Source organism: Camelus dromedarius, chromosome 27 (genome assembly GCF_036321535.1).
Source record: "Camelus dromedarius isolate mCamDro1 chromosome 27, mCamDro1.pat, whole genome shotgun sequence".
In the NCBI taxonomy this organism is placed as follows: Eukaryota; Metazoa; Chordata; class Mammalia; order Artiodactyla; family Camelidae; genus Camelus; species Camelus dromedarius.
In genome coordinates this window covers 22,983,243-22,995,783 of record NC_087462.1, presented here as the reverse complement: position 1 = coordinate 22,995,783, position 12,541 = coordinate 22,983,243, and the positions used below count along the sequence as shown (strand labels likewise).

Here is a 12,541-nt window from a genome sequence, read left to right as displayed (position 1 = left end):
AGTCCGCAGCATGCACCCTCCTTAGGCAGCCGGGCCAAGTGAGGTCCAGAGGGGGCCAGGGGAAGGTGCGGGGACAGGGCTGGGCCACCGCTGAGCCCCTGGTCCTCAAGGTCCCTGCGGGTTGTGTGGGAGATGCTGCCCCCTGGTGGCCATGAGGAGCGGTGGGCCCCCGCTCCCACGTGGACCCACACACACTTACCTTCTCTATGGAGTACACCATGGCTCCGGCAGACCCTGTGTCTTTGTCTGTGGCAAGAACGGAAAACACCACGGAGCCAACCGGCAGGGTCTGTAATGAGGGTCTTGTCACCTATAAGCTCCAATCCATCTCCTAAATGCCACATCACGCCCCTCCCCAGAGCTTCAGTGTCCCCAACTGTACCATGAAGATAATGATAAATATTCCAGAACCTGAAAGCCAGCGCTCCACAGACGTTTCCCTTCCCTTCCCACCTGGGCTGGGCCACTGCAGGCATCTGGATGGAGGCAGGGATCGAGGGCCCCCCTCCTCCTCTCCCCACATAGCCCCTCCACCTCCTAAGCTGGCTTCTGATTTGCAAAGCCCCTCAGCCCCAGCATGAGTGGTCATTCCAGAACCCAGGAGGTGCCATGCCCCTGCTTAAACATCCCTGTGGGTCCTCTATAGCCTCCAGCAGCAGGTTCCACACAGCGCCCTCCAGAGCTGGAAGGTTCTTTTGGGGGACCTTTGCCTCCAGGACCTGTCCACATCCTCACTATTTCCACAAGATGGCCAAAGAGATCTTTGAAGTTGTTGAACCAGACCACATCACTCTCATGCTCAAAACCAGCCAGTTTTGCTCAAAACCATTCTGCCCAGGATACGGTCCAGACTGCCTCCATGGCCCTCCAAGGTCAGGCCTCTCCACTGCACACCTCTCTGACCTTACCTCCTCCTCCCCCTCCACCCTCCATCCACACCAACTTCCTGGCTATGCCTAGAGCACTCCAGGCCGATTCCCACCTCAGAGACTTTGCAGCTGCCATTCCCTGCCTGGAATGCCTGGAATGCCTGGAATACACTGCCCAGGCTTCTCACCATTTAGTTCTGCTCAGATGTCACCTACCCAGAGGAGTCTTTCCTGACTGGCTCAACCTAAAGCAGCCCCCCTCCCCAGTCATGTTTTATGCTCTTCATAGAACTCAACACCATCTAAAATAATCCTATTTGTTTAATGCTTTGTCGATTCAGCTACTGAGGGTGGTGACCAAGACTGTCTTCATTGGATATCCTCAGTACCAAGGACAGCGCCGGACACACAGTAGGTACTCGGTCAGAGCCTGTCCAACAGCTGTCTGGACCTCAGCAGCCTAGTGGAGGGCCCCACAACTTGTATGTCTTCGAAGCCACGTGGTAATGAAAATTCAGGAGTGGTGTTGTGTCTGCTGCTCGGGGACCACTGGGGAACCTCCTTCCTGCCCATACAGTTCAAGTAGGACTGCCCCCTTCAGAAGGGAAGGTCCATGATGCAACCTTAGAACAACTGGAGCATTCCACACCCCTCAACTGATGGGCACATGACCCAAAATGGGCCAAAGAGAGTCAGCCCTGGAGGTTTGGCTGGAACCACTGAGAAAGAGACAGTCTGTGTTGCATTTGCAAAGCTGGCAGGATGTGAGCCTGGAGCTGCTGGGGGACACTTCCACCCCTACAAGGGAGACCTGCTTCCCTCACTCCAGGATGGAGGCAACAAGAGAAGCAGAGCTGAGAGGTGGAGAGAAATCTCTTCTTGATGACATGGCTTGAGTACCTGGATCCAGCCATGCCTGAATATTGCTCATTTTTCAGCTACGTGAGAAAATCAATTCCTCTCCCCTACCCCCCATCTATATGTAAAGAATCCCAATCCAGTCTGATGGGTTGCAGAATGTTGCTGTTACTACTGTACATGGGTTACACGTAGTCTGCCCTGACTCTGGTTCCTGCAGTTGCCTCTTCTAGGAGGTCCTCTGTCCAATCCTGGATCCCCTGCTGGCTCTCTAGTCCTTCCCACTCTGAGCAGATTTCTGGGATGCCTGTAGCCTACTCATACACCCGTTAAGGCAGATGTTACCTCGTTGATGCTGGTGGAGAAGCCAGTGTTCTGGAAAACAGGCGCATTATCATTCCTGTCCTCCAAGATCACCTGCATTTCCTTCTGCACCTGCATGTGAGAAAGCCCAGGTGAGCCGAGAAAATGTGGGCACTTGAGAAAGCAAAGTGAGAAGTGTCTGGAGGGGCGTGCAAGCTGGCATAGCTTCTCAGGTGAACAATCAGGCAATGTCAGGGGTAACTTTTTATTTGATACCATTTCAAAGGCCAGGAAAGTTGCAAGTATTGTACAAAGAACTTCCGATACACTTCATGTGGATTTACTCCTTATTTAGTTTTTCTCTCTCCACACGTCTGAACCATTGGAGAGTACACGGTGGAAATCATTAGGTCATTTTAAAAAATCTAAAATGTGTCTGTCTTATTACAAGAATGTTCCTTTTAGCTTTGTTAGCCACAGCGTAAAGCTGTGAACAACTTCAGTGTTGAGGAGACCAGCTAAGCACGGTGGTTCACCCCGACACTGGGCTACAGACATACAGGAAACAGGAAAGAGGGACTCATGTACAGACACAGAAAGGGCTCCAAAGCTGATTGGTGATTAGGTTTATTTGTTTGTTTGTTTTTTAATGGAGGTACTGGGGATTGAATCTGGGACCTGGTGCATGCTAGGCATGCACTCCACCACTGAGCTATACACTCTCCCACCCCACAAAGCTGATTGTTAAGTGGACAAGGCAGTTCAAGACCATATGTGCAGAAGGATCCCATGTGGGTTTAAGAAAACACACCAAAAACTACGATCTTTCTTCGTGGATGCATATATGTATGTGAATGCTTAGCGAACATAGAAAAGAACACAGTGATGGTGGACACCTCACATGGGAGTGGGCTGGGAAGGATTCCCCCAAGGGGATTTGAATTTTACCTGCAGTTTAAAAAAAATTTTTTTTGTGAGGGAAGGCAATTAATTTTGTTTATTTTTATTTATTTACGGAGGTGCTGGGGACTGAATCCAAGACCTTGTGTATGCGAAGCACAGACTCGACCACTGAGATACACCCTCCCCACATCTGCAGTTTTTAAAATATTTACAGAGAGAAAGTATTTTTGAATATCCAAGTCATTAAAACAATCTTTTCTTTAATGGATGGGGTTCGGGGAATAGGTTATAAAGACAAAAACCCAACTTTCACAGACATGAGACATAGCTATAAAAGCATGTTATTGAAAGGTACGAACACTGAGACCAACCCACTCAGTCAAAGGGGTTGAAAGTGATGGTCTCTGTGGAGAGAGGGTAGGGAGGTATTTGGCACTTGTTTTTTTATTAATGTGTGTGTTAGTATAAATTAATAATGAAATTAATGATATACAATAGATATACAAAATAGATACACAAAAGGTAAACAATATATTTATCTAATTACATAAATTAATGATAAATATTAAAATCTTGTAAGATTGTATGACCCTAAAATGGACAAGTATAATTTTGATAAAAATTGATCTTCAGTTTGTTTTTTGTTCACTGGGGCTCACTCCGCTCATCTGAGACGGGGGACTGGGTGAGAACTGGGCCCTCAGTCCCCTGCTCTCCGACCCCTGGGCCACCCTCCCCTCCCCACTTCTGACTCACTGGGTTGTTGTGACCATCGCTCACAGAGATGGTAATGGCGAACAAGTAGAGCGTCTGCAGTGGGCAGAGAGAAAGAGATCAGGGTGAGCCCTGCTCGGGGCCCAAGGGCTCTCCCCATCTCCCCGCCCCCGTCACCAAGACTCCCCAGGTTGCTTCACTTTACCTCATAGTCCAGAAGGCTGGCCAGCTTCACTTCCCCAGTTTCCGGGGTGACACTAAAGAAGTAGGCATAGGAACCACTAATCCCATAGGTCAGAGGGTCATTGTCCCTGTCCTGAGCTGCCAACCAGAAGGCCTCGGCACCTGGAGACGGGACAGGGAATGCCCAGGGTCCATGGCCGCCTGATTCAATACTGACCTGGCCGAGCTGCCCGCGAGGCCCACAAGAACATTTAATTTCCTTTAAAGTCAGAAGGGTCAAGACCTGGAGACAATCTCAATGCCCATCAGAGGATGAATGGATAAAGAAGTGTTTGTGTGTGTGTATATATATGTGAAAATGACACAATGCGTGCTGTAAGGGAGTGTTCTAGCTTCATTGATTTCCATGCTGCTGTCCAGTTTTCCCAGCGCCATTAAAAAAAATGACATAAATGAACTTATTAACAAAGCAGAAACAGACTCACAGACATAGAAAACAGATTTATGGTTACCAGAGAGGGAAGGGGGTGGAGGGATAAACTTGGGAGTTCAAGAATTGCACATACTAACTACTATGTATAAAATAGATAAACAAGTTTCTACTGTACAGCACAGGGACCAATATTCAATATCTTGTAGTAACCCATAATGAAAGAGGGTATGAAAAGGAGTCTGTATGTATATGCATGACTGAAACATTATGCTTACACCAGAAATTAACACAACATTGTAAACTGACTATACTTCAATTTAAAAAATGTACACTTTAAATATATTTTTTCTGGAGGAAGGGGTGCATAAAAGCAAAAGTGCCAGAACACTGCAGCACAGTTGGGGTCGGCGGGGAGGCAGCACCCAGCCTGAGGGTCTGGGAGAACCAGCCCCCCTGTCTTGCCCACGACAGCCCTTCAGGGACAGTCTTGGCAGCACACCTGGAGTCTACTCTTCTTTGCTCAAGCAGTCCTGGCTCCTCCAGAAACTCTTTAGAAGCTTGATCTCTCCCCACCCACGCCCCCTCCTCCAGGAAGACCATCGGGCTAAAACAATGTCAGTGTCTACATTACGTTTCCTTGGTTGTGAGACACACTGTCAATTTAATGACTGCTGGGGTGGAGTCGTTCTGTGTTAAGTGACTATCTCACATATAAGACACATCCTGATTCAGAAATATCAAAACACAAAACGGCCTTCATACCCAAGGAAATGTGGGAGGGGAGTGGGTGTGTGTTAATCCTTCTCTGTACACATTTGTCCATGGTCATAGAAAGGTGGGTCAGGGAAGAAAGGCTTTTTCAAAAGTCTGTCTAAAAAAAATTAAATGTAACAAACAAATCAATAAGCACTCCAGAAATAAAAGACATATGTTAGGTCTCTGTTACTAAACTTGAATTTGATATTTGAAACGCAGTGTATCTTTTTTAAAGTCTACCTTACAATACTAAACTACTGTACAGTGTTAGTGTCAGGAAAACAGGCCCTGTGCAGGAGAGAAAGGATGGGGAGTGACCAGAAGGGGAGGAAGGGGATGGGGTGCTGGCAAGATCCTATTTCCTGGCAGTTACATGTGCTTTCCTGAGCATATACTATACTTCAAAATAAAATATCTAAATAACATTTTTTAAAACCTGACTGAAAATGCTTTCACACACCAAGAGAGACATAAAAGTCATCTCAGGAAGGAGGAAGTAACTCTGTGGTTTAAGAAAGTCCAGAGAGGGTCCCTGTGATCCTGAAAGAGAAGACCCTTGTTTGGTCTGGCTGAGATCAGACATGAAATTAAAGGATTATCTATGAGAATGGAGATCTTGAGGGCATTTGGGTTACATATATTTGTGACATTTGTCTGGAGGGGTGTGTGTGTATGTGTTTGTCCTTGAACAAACAGATGTGAAAATATATGTAAAATATCATTAACATGTGTACACTACTCTGTTGTACAAAGGACATTCATAGATATCAAATAGTTCGACTTCAGCTCAGTCTTCCAGGAAGAATTAAGCCATCTCAGAATATAATGAGACTATCACCTCCCTCATTCTGGGCTTTAAACCTTTATTAATATAACCCTTAATAGACTTTGCTGTCCTGGCAACCACATCCAAATGGATGTGGCTTTCGTGGCTGCAAAACCTGTCGCCCATCCTTTCTTCATGTACCAAGACTAAGGCCAACTCTGGAGTTCACCTTCTTTGATGCAGCCTTTTGCTTCATCCGCAGCTTTAGATACCTGCGGTCCCAATTCTGACACTGCAACAAAGACTGTAATTGTCTCCCAATATTCACAATCCCCTTTCTCTCAGACTAATAGAAACCTAGATTTTGAGTTAGGCACACGGCCAACTAAAATAAAGATCTCATTTCTTGGGGGAAAGGTATAGCTCCGTGCTCAGCAAGCATGAGGTCCTGGGTTCAACCCCCAGCACATCCATTAAAAGAAACAAAACTCATTTCTCAAGTTCCCTTACAGCTAGGGCATGCAGCTAAGTTCTGGCCAATGAGATGTGAACAGAAGTAACGTGTGTAAAGTCTGGAATCCCGTTATGAGAAGGGGACAAGCTTTCTTGGCCCCTTCCTCCGCACACCTCTCCCTGGAATAGGGTATGGCATGAGCCATCTTGGACCATATGGATGAGGGCCATGCCCTCGGGGAGGCAGAGCCTGGGCACGGATGGAGGGTCCTGACACCAGAAGCACGGAGCGAGGAACAGCCTGATGGAGCAGAGCCTCCAACAGCCCTGGACTCGCTGCTCTAGACAGCTGTGTGAGAATAACAAAGCTTGACCTCGTTTACACCTCTGTAACTTGGGGTCTGTTTTGCACAGCTGACCCCATATCCCAACGAATACAGTCATCTATCTATCCTTTCTGCTTCTTCATCCCCCATCCTGCCTGCTGGGAATTTGGCATCCAGTCCCTACGGCTTCATCTGAAATGATGTTTCCTGAACGTCATTCAGTCCCGTACATCACCACGGTCTGTGCCACATCCATGTCTGGTCACTTACGACTCTTCTTGCAACTGAATTCCTATTTCATGTCAATACATTTATTTTAAAAGCAAACTTTAGATTGCTACTGTAGATGGAAAGCCCATCCTACCTGCAAGTGATAGAAGGTAATGCTCCAAAGACAAGAAACACAAGGCAAAGGCAGTGCCTTCTGGTGAGATGTGTTTGTGTGTGAAAGGCTCTGAGCCTAAAGCCTGCACTCACCAGCTTGCTCGCTCTCTGTCTCTCTCTGTCTCTGTCTCTGTCTCTGTCTCTGTCTCTCTCTCTCTCTCCCCCTCCCCTCCCAGTTTGGGAAAATAAAATAGCAGAGGCTGGAGAGAGATTAGCAAGTGAGAGAGACAGAAGAGAGACAACGGTAGCAAGGGCACACTCTCTCCTCGGGGAAATCAGACAGACTGAAAGAGATGGAAAAGGGGAGGAATGTTCTCCTGGCGTGAGTTTTAACTATTTGATGCCATGTGAGAACCCTTGACCCAAAAGCTGAAAAGGAGAAAACAAACTTCTGGAACAAACTCCCTTTAGGCCGCCTTTGCCCTGTGACGAGCCATGGAGCTGCAGGGCTGGGGAGCAAGCCCACATGGGAGCCCCCGGGACCATCCTGTGGGTGAGGGCTTGGCACGGTCTCGGCACAGGGACGGTTACTCACCCACGGGTAGGTCCTCGGGCAGGCTCACTATGGACATGTTGGACAGGAAGGTCGGGGCCACGTTGGCTGCCACTGTAAGGGTTGGAGCGCTGAAACATCTGGACACCCCTGTAAAGACTGACCCCCCCCCCCCAACTTGTCCCCATGGGAGTCTGCATCCTGTCCCACTGGTCGACCTGCAGCCCAGCTCACCTGCCTGGGCCTGGATTCCTCCCCAGGCCTCCCTAGGCCAGAGGAGCAGGGTGTTTCCTGATGAAGTAGCAACCTCCCTCCTGGAGGGCTCTGCCCAGGGTCCCCAGGTTAGTGCTGCCCTGTGGGGGAGGGGAGGTACCTACCAGACACAGCGAGGGCAGGAAGCAAGAGGCAGGACAGCCGCCGCCACGCCATCACGTCCGGAGGGACCTGAGGGAAGAGGCATCAGGGAAGGGGCAGCGGTGCCCAGGCCTCCCTCCGCTGGGCCTGGGAGACACTGCCCCTCCCGCAGCTAGCCATTTCCTAGACAGAACAAAAGACCTGCCTGCAAACCCTCCTTTCATATGTAAACCAACCAATTCAAAGCCTAAATGTCCATCAACAGATAAATAGTAAAGAAGAAGTAGTTACACCAGGGAAACAGGCAAACATATCAAACTGACACCAAGCAGGACCTTGTGGGGGCCTTCCCGGTGCAAATCTTTCCGTGTTCCCTGGTTCTTGTTTGTAGGAAACAAGAGGTGACAGGCTTCATTCAGCCTCCTTGACCTTCCCTGAGCTCCAAAGGGCAGGTTCAAACAGTTGCCAATCAGGGAAGGGAGGGAAGGCAGAGACAAGGGAGGAACAATGGAGAAACAACAGTGCAGCCTTGAGGCAGGATCCTGGTCACCAAGACTGTCACCCTCAGGATCAGGAGTGTGAGAACAGAAGGTGCCAGCTCAATGCACGGCACACAGTAGCTGCTCAGCAAATGCAGATCCCTTCCTTCCTTCCACGAGATCGCATCTCGTGGGGCCGTCTTCCCCTTAGGACCGCTACTTCCAGTGCAGTTACCATGGAAACTGCTCCCGTCTCTCCCCTGCGTCCATCATCCTGCCCAGGCTCTGTGAGTGAGCATAGAGGTCACGAACAGGGTGGGGCTGTGTGTGGAGGACGCCAAGGACTGTATTTCATTACCTGTAGTGGGACTCTAGCCAGCGCCCACGGGGAAGTGGCTGTGAAAACTGTGGCTCCCCAAGGTCCCCAGAGATGATAGCTGGGAACAGCTCACATGCTGGATAGCAGGGCTACGCTGAGCTCGGGTGGGATATGCGAATGGCCTTGGCTTCTTGGGAGGAACTAATAAGTCCTCAGGCCTCCCATGTGTGTTGAGCCATAGTCCTCAGTGAGACAAAGACTCTGCTTGGGGACGACGATGCTGTGGGAGGTGCTGGTGTGATGGCGTTAGGGTGAAGAGTAGGGAGTGACTGAGGCAGTCCTGAAGCTGGTTGTGCAGGTGGGTTTGGGAGAGGGCCAGCAGCTGCGTTAGGGGTAGGGGTGGCAGAGGGGATGCAAGAGCTGATGGTGGCAGTGAGGAGGTGGGGATGGACGCAACGGTAATGTTTGTGTGATGAGGGTGGGGATGCAGACGGAGCTGGTGGTGGCGGTGGCTGTGGGGTGATGGGAATGGTGGCGGCCTGACAGCAGAGACGCAGATGGAGCTGGGCGTCGGTGATGACGCAGGCTGCTGGCACCCACTGTGTGGGCAAAACCCTGGGCGCTTAACGCTGGCCGGATGCAGGTAGTCCTGGGGCCCCTTTGGTGCGCTCTTGGACCTGCCCCCTCACTTCTTCTTTGCTCTTTTGCTCTCTTGCTGCCTTCCTTCAGAGGTGAATCAGCGGCCATAAGACAATTAGTCACTCAGGGCTCAGCCACAGGTATGCCGGGTGTGCTCCTTGCCAATCAAAGTGCAGTTGGGAAGATGGGAGATGCCTGCCCTTGGATCCAGTCCTGAGGGGAAGGGAGCTGGCAAGGAGGGACGCTCGCTGTGGCTGGAACTTTGTACCCATTACAATGGCGTCCTTAGCACGCCGTGGTCCCTGAGGGGAAGGGCTGTGACCCAGTCAGTAATCAGAGCCCAGAGCAGGACGTCTGTGCTCTCTCCTTCCAGGCTTGGTTTTCCTCTTCAGCCAGACTCTGCCCACAGGCCGCGCAGAGCCCCGGGGGTCCAGGTGGAGGCAGAAAGGCCTCCGCCTCCAGGCCCCCTTCCCACACCCAGCTCTACTCAGCCCTCATCGAAGTTTCTTCTGACTCCCCCCTCCCTCCTGCCTTGCCTCTCAGGCAATCCTGCCTCCTCCTTGTCACAGAGACCTTTATAAACACAGGCTCATTTGATCATAATGAGGCCAAAGTTCTACAGTTCAGAGCGTCGTCCCCTGGATTCGGTCACCTAAGAAAAACGCACAGAGCCCGTGTGAGCTCAGGACGGTACAGGCTGAACCTGCCCCACCAGTGAGCCTTCCCCCAGGCACTGGGCACAGCCACTCCCCAGCTCAAACCTCCACCATGGCTCCCACTGACTGCAGAACACACTTCCCATGCCTCCCTCCTCCTGGCAAGCTAGGGCCTCACAGGTGCTGGGTCTCTTCCCACACAAGCTGCTCTCCCCTTCCTGTGGCCCAGAGACACTGAATTCACCTGTTCTCAGTACACACCGGGTTTTCCTGCCTCCAGACATTTGCATATGCCCTCCCCTCTGCCCAGAACACTTCCCCTAGTCTTCTGCATTTGTGCAAATTCTCTGTCCTCCAAAGTGAGGCCAGGTATGGAGCCAAGTTCAGGTGTTGGTGGCCCCTCCTCTGGCCCTGAAGCTCCTGGTAACCCAGCCGGGGCAGGGGACACAGCAAGCACCAGTGACCAAGAAGTGAATGGAGTCACCCATGGGCTGGACAGGGCAGGAGACTCAAGGGGGCTTATGCTAGCCCTCTCCGCAGGCCTGGGAGTGAGGGAGGCTTCCCCTTCTTGGGGCCCAGTCACAGCACAGCTGCCCCTGCAGCTCCTCCTTCCTCCTTCCTCCTTCCTCCTTCCTCCTTCCCAGTTTGCCTTCTGAAAAAGGGGACTATCTACGTTCTGGAAGTTACAGCTTCTTTTCTTCCCAAACCCCCTCCCTCAAGCTCCCGCTACCCCTTCCATTCCCCTACTCTCAAAGGGAGCTTGGGGAAAGGTCCGCTACCCCTTCCATTCCCCTACTCTCAAAGGGAGCTTGGGGAAAGGTCCGAAAGGGTGCGGAGGTGAATTAGAGTGGCTCTAGCCCCCCACCTCTAGCCCCCCACCTCCTGAGACACGCGGGCGCCACCACCGCCACCTCCAACTGACCACAACCTTTGCTTCCACTTTCTCCTTTACTTCTCAGCGTTGTTTCCCAGCTGTAGGAATGATTGTTCCAGAGGCCAGGTAAGGAAACTGAGGCCCAGAGAAGTTCAGAGAGGGATGCCCCAGAGGAAGGGGCAAAGCATTAGACCCAGACTGGCTCCTAAATCAGGAGCCCCTGGGACAGCCTTGGTCTGGGCTCCACTCGACTCCAGTGGAGGGGACGCAGCCCCTCCTGTCCCAGCCCCAGGCTGTTTCCCTGGCAGACAGATCTGGAGTCAAAGGGTCCTGTGTTCAGACTGCAGCATTCCACTTACTTTCTGTGCCACCCCAGGCAAGCCCTTATCCTCTCTGGGCTTCAGTTTCCCTGCTGGGAAACAGGGTGCCAGTGAGAACCAGCGTCCACATACGGTTCACGGCTTGTTTCCAACAGTTGGATCTCAGCGGTGCCCAGACCCCTGCTTTGTGCCTGGTGCCCTAACCCAGCAGTTCTCCCTCGGGGAAGAGGCCCAGGCCCACCCAGCTCTCAGCTGAGTCTCCATCCGGTACCCCAGGGCGAAGACATGTGCTGGGGCCTGGGAATGGGCCAGAGTTGGGGGCCAGCCTGTACTGAGTCCCAGCTGGACACTTCCTAGTGCTGACCGAGGAGGCACTGGACCCCATCACGGACCACAGGCTGAACTGCTCCGGGGCTCTCCAGCCTCTTTCCTGCATAGTTACCATCCCCATCCTACAGATGAGGAGGAAACTGAGGCCCAGGAGAGTTATGGAGCCTACCCAAAGTCAGGATGGAGCTGGGATCTGAACCCAAAGAGTTGAGCTGGAGCTCTGGCGGCTCCAGGCTCAGCCACCTTTGTCTTCACTTCTCGGGGCTTCCTGTGAAAGGGACCCAGGGAGGTGAAATGATTGCTCTAGGGGACCTGCCTCCCTTTCATCCTCAGAAGAGTCCTCAGTGGGTCTAAATTGCCCAAGGCCTCGGAAGGAAGGGAGCCATCAGAACCCTGGCAATAGACATCATTTGCCCCAAACTGCAGAAGAAACGGAGGCCTTGTGATCAGGCTGGGACTCACTCCAGGTCTGCCCAACCCAGCCCCAGTGTGCGCTCCCTCTGCCCAGAGCTCCCACCCAGCTGGGGTGGGGGTGTCCCCGAAGCTCGCCTTGGCCCCACCAACCCTCCTCAGTCCCTACCCCTCGCCAGGAGACGGCGCGCCCCTGCTGCAGAGCGGTGCTGTCCCTACCTGCGCCCCAGAAGGGGCCCGGGAGGCAGAGGCTGGCACCGCGGGCACAGGTGGGCACCGTCCAGGGTTGTGGTGGTGCGGCCAGCAGACTTTGGCACCATCTCCGCCTCCCCTGAGGAATCATTAACCCTGGCAGAGACCACACCTCCTGGGAAAGAATGACTCCTCAGGAGGCCCTGACAGCAGCCCAGGAGCGGGTAGGAGGGCAGGACCAAGGCGATGGACCCCAATGCCCGCAGGCCTGGAGGCCTAGGCCACAGAGCCAGGGCCGGGCAGAGAAGAGCCCAGAGGACACAGGAACCAGGTCCAGCCCCGGGGCAGGCGGGAGGTGGAAAGGATGAAGAGGGTGACGTCTGGACCCTCAGTCCTCTCCCTGCTGTAAAAGTCCTCAGTGGCAGGGGACCTGTGGGAAGGTGAGAAAGGAAATGTCAGGGGAGGGAACTAGTGAAACAGTGTAACCAGCAAACATGAGGTTTCCGCAGAGAAGCGATTATTCCCC

At 52.1% G+C, this 12,541-nt stretch overlaps 1 protein-coding gene across 1 annotated transcript in view; it reads right to left on the bottom strand.

Moving 5' to 3' along the window:
- Positions 1-12,116, bottom strand: part of CDHR2 (cadherin related family member 2) — a 29,451-nt gene extending 17,335 nt beyond the window's left edge. The window contains exons 1-7 of the mRNA XM_010992421.3: positions 12,043-12,116; positions 7,819-7,885; positions 7,484-7,555; positions 3,853-3,992; positions 3,690-3,743; positions 2,073-2,162; positions 200-289 (exon numbers count right to left, since the gene is read on the bottom strand). Of these exons, the coding sequence (XP_010990723.3) occupies positions 200-289; positions 2,073-2,162; positions 3,690-3,743; positions 3,853-3,992; positions 7,484-7,555; positions 7,819-7,870 (498 nt within the window). The 5' untranslated portion in view covers positions 7,871-7,885; positions 12,043-12,116. The remainder of the gene's footprint in view (positions 1-199; positions 290-2,072; positions 2,163-3,689; positions 3,744-3,852; positions 3,993-7,483; positions 7,556-7,818; positions 7,886-12,042) is intronic.
- Between the last annotated feature and the right edge of the window lie 425 nt (positions 12,117-12,541).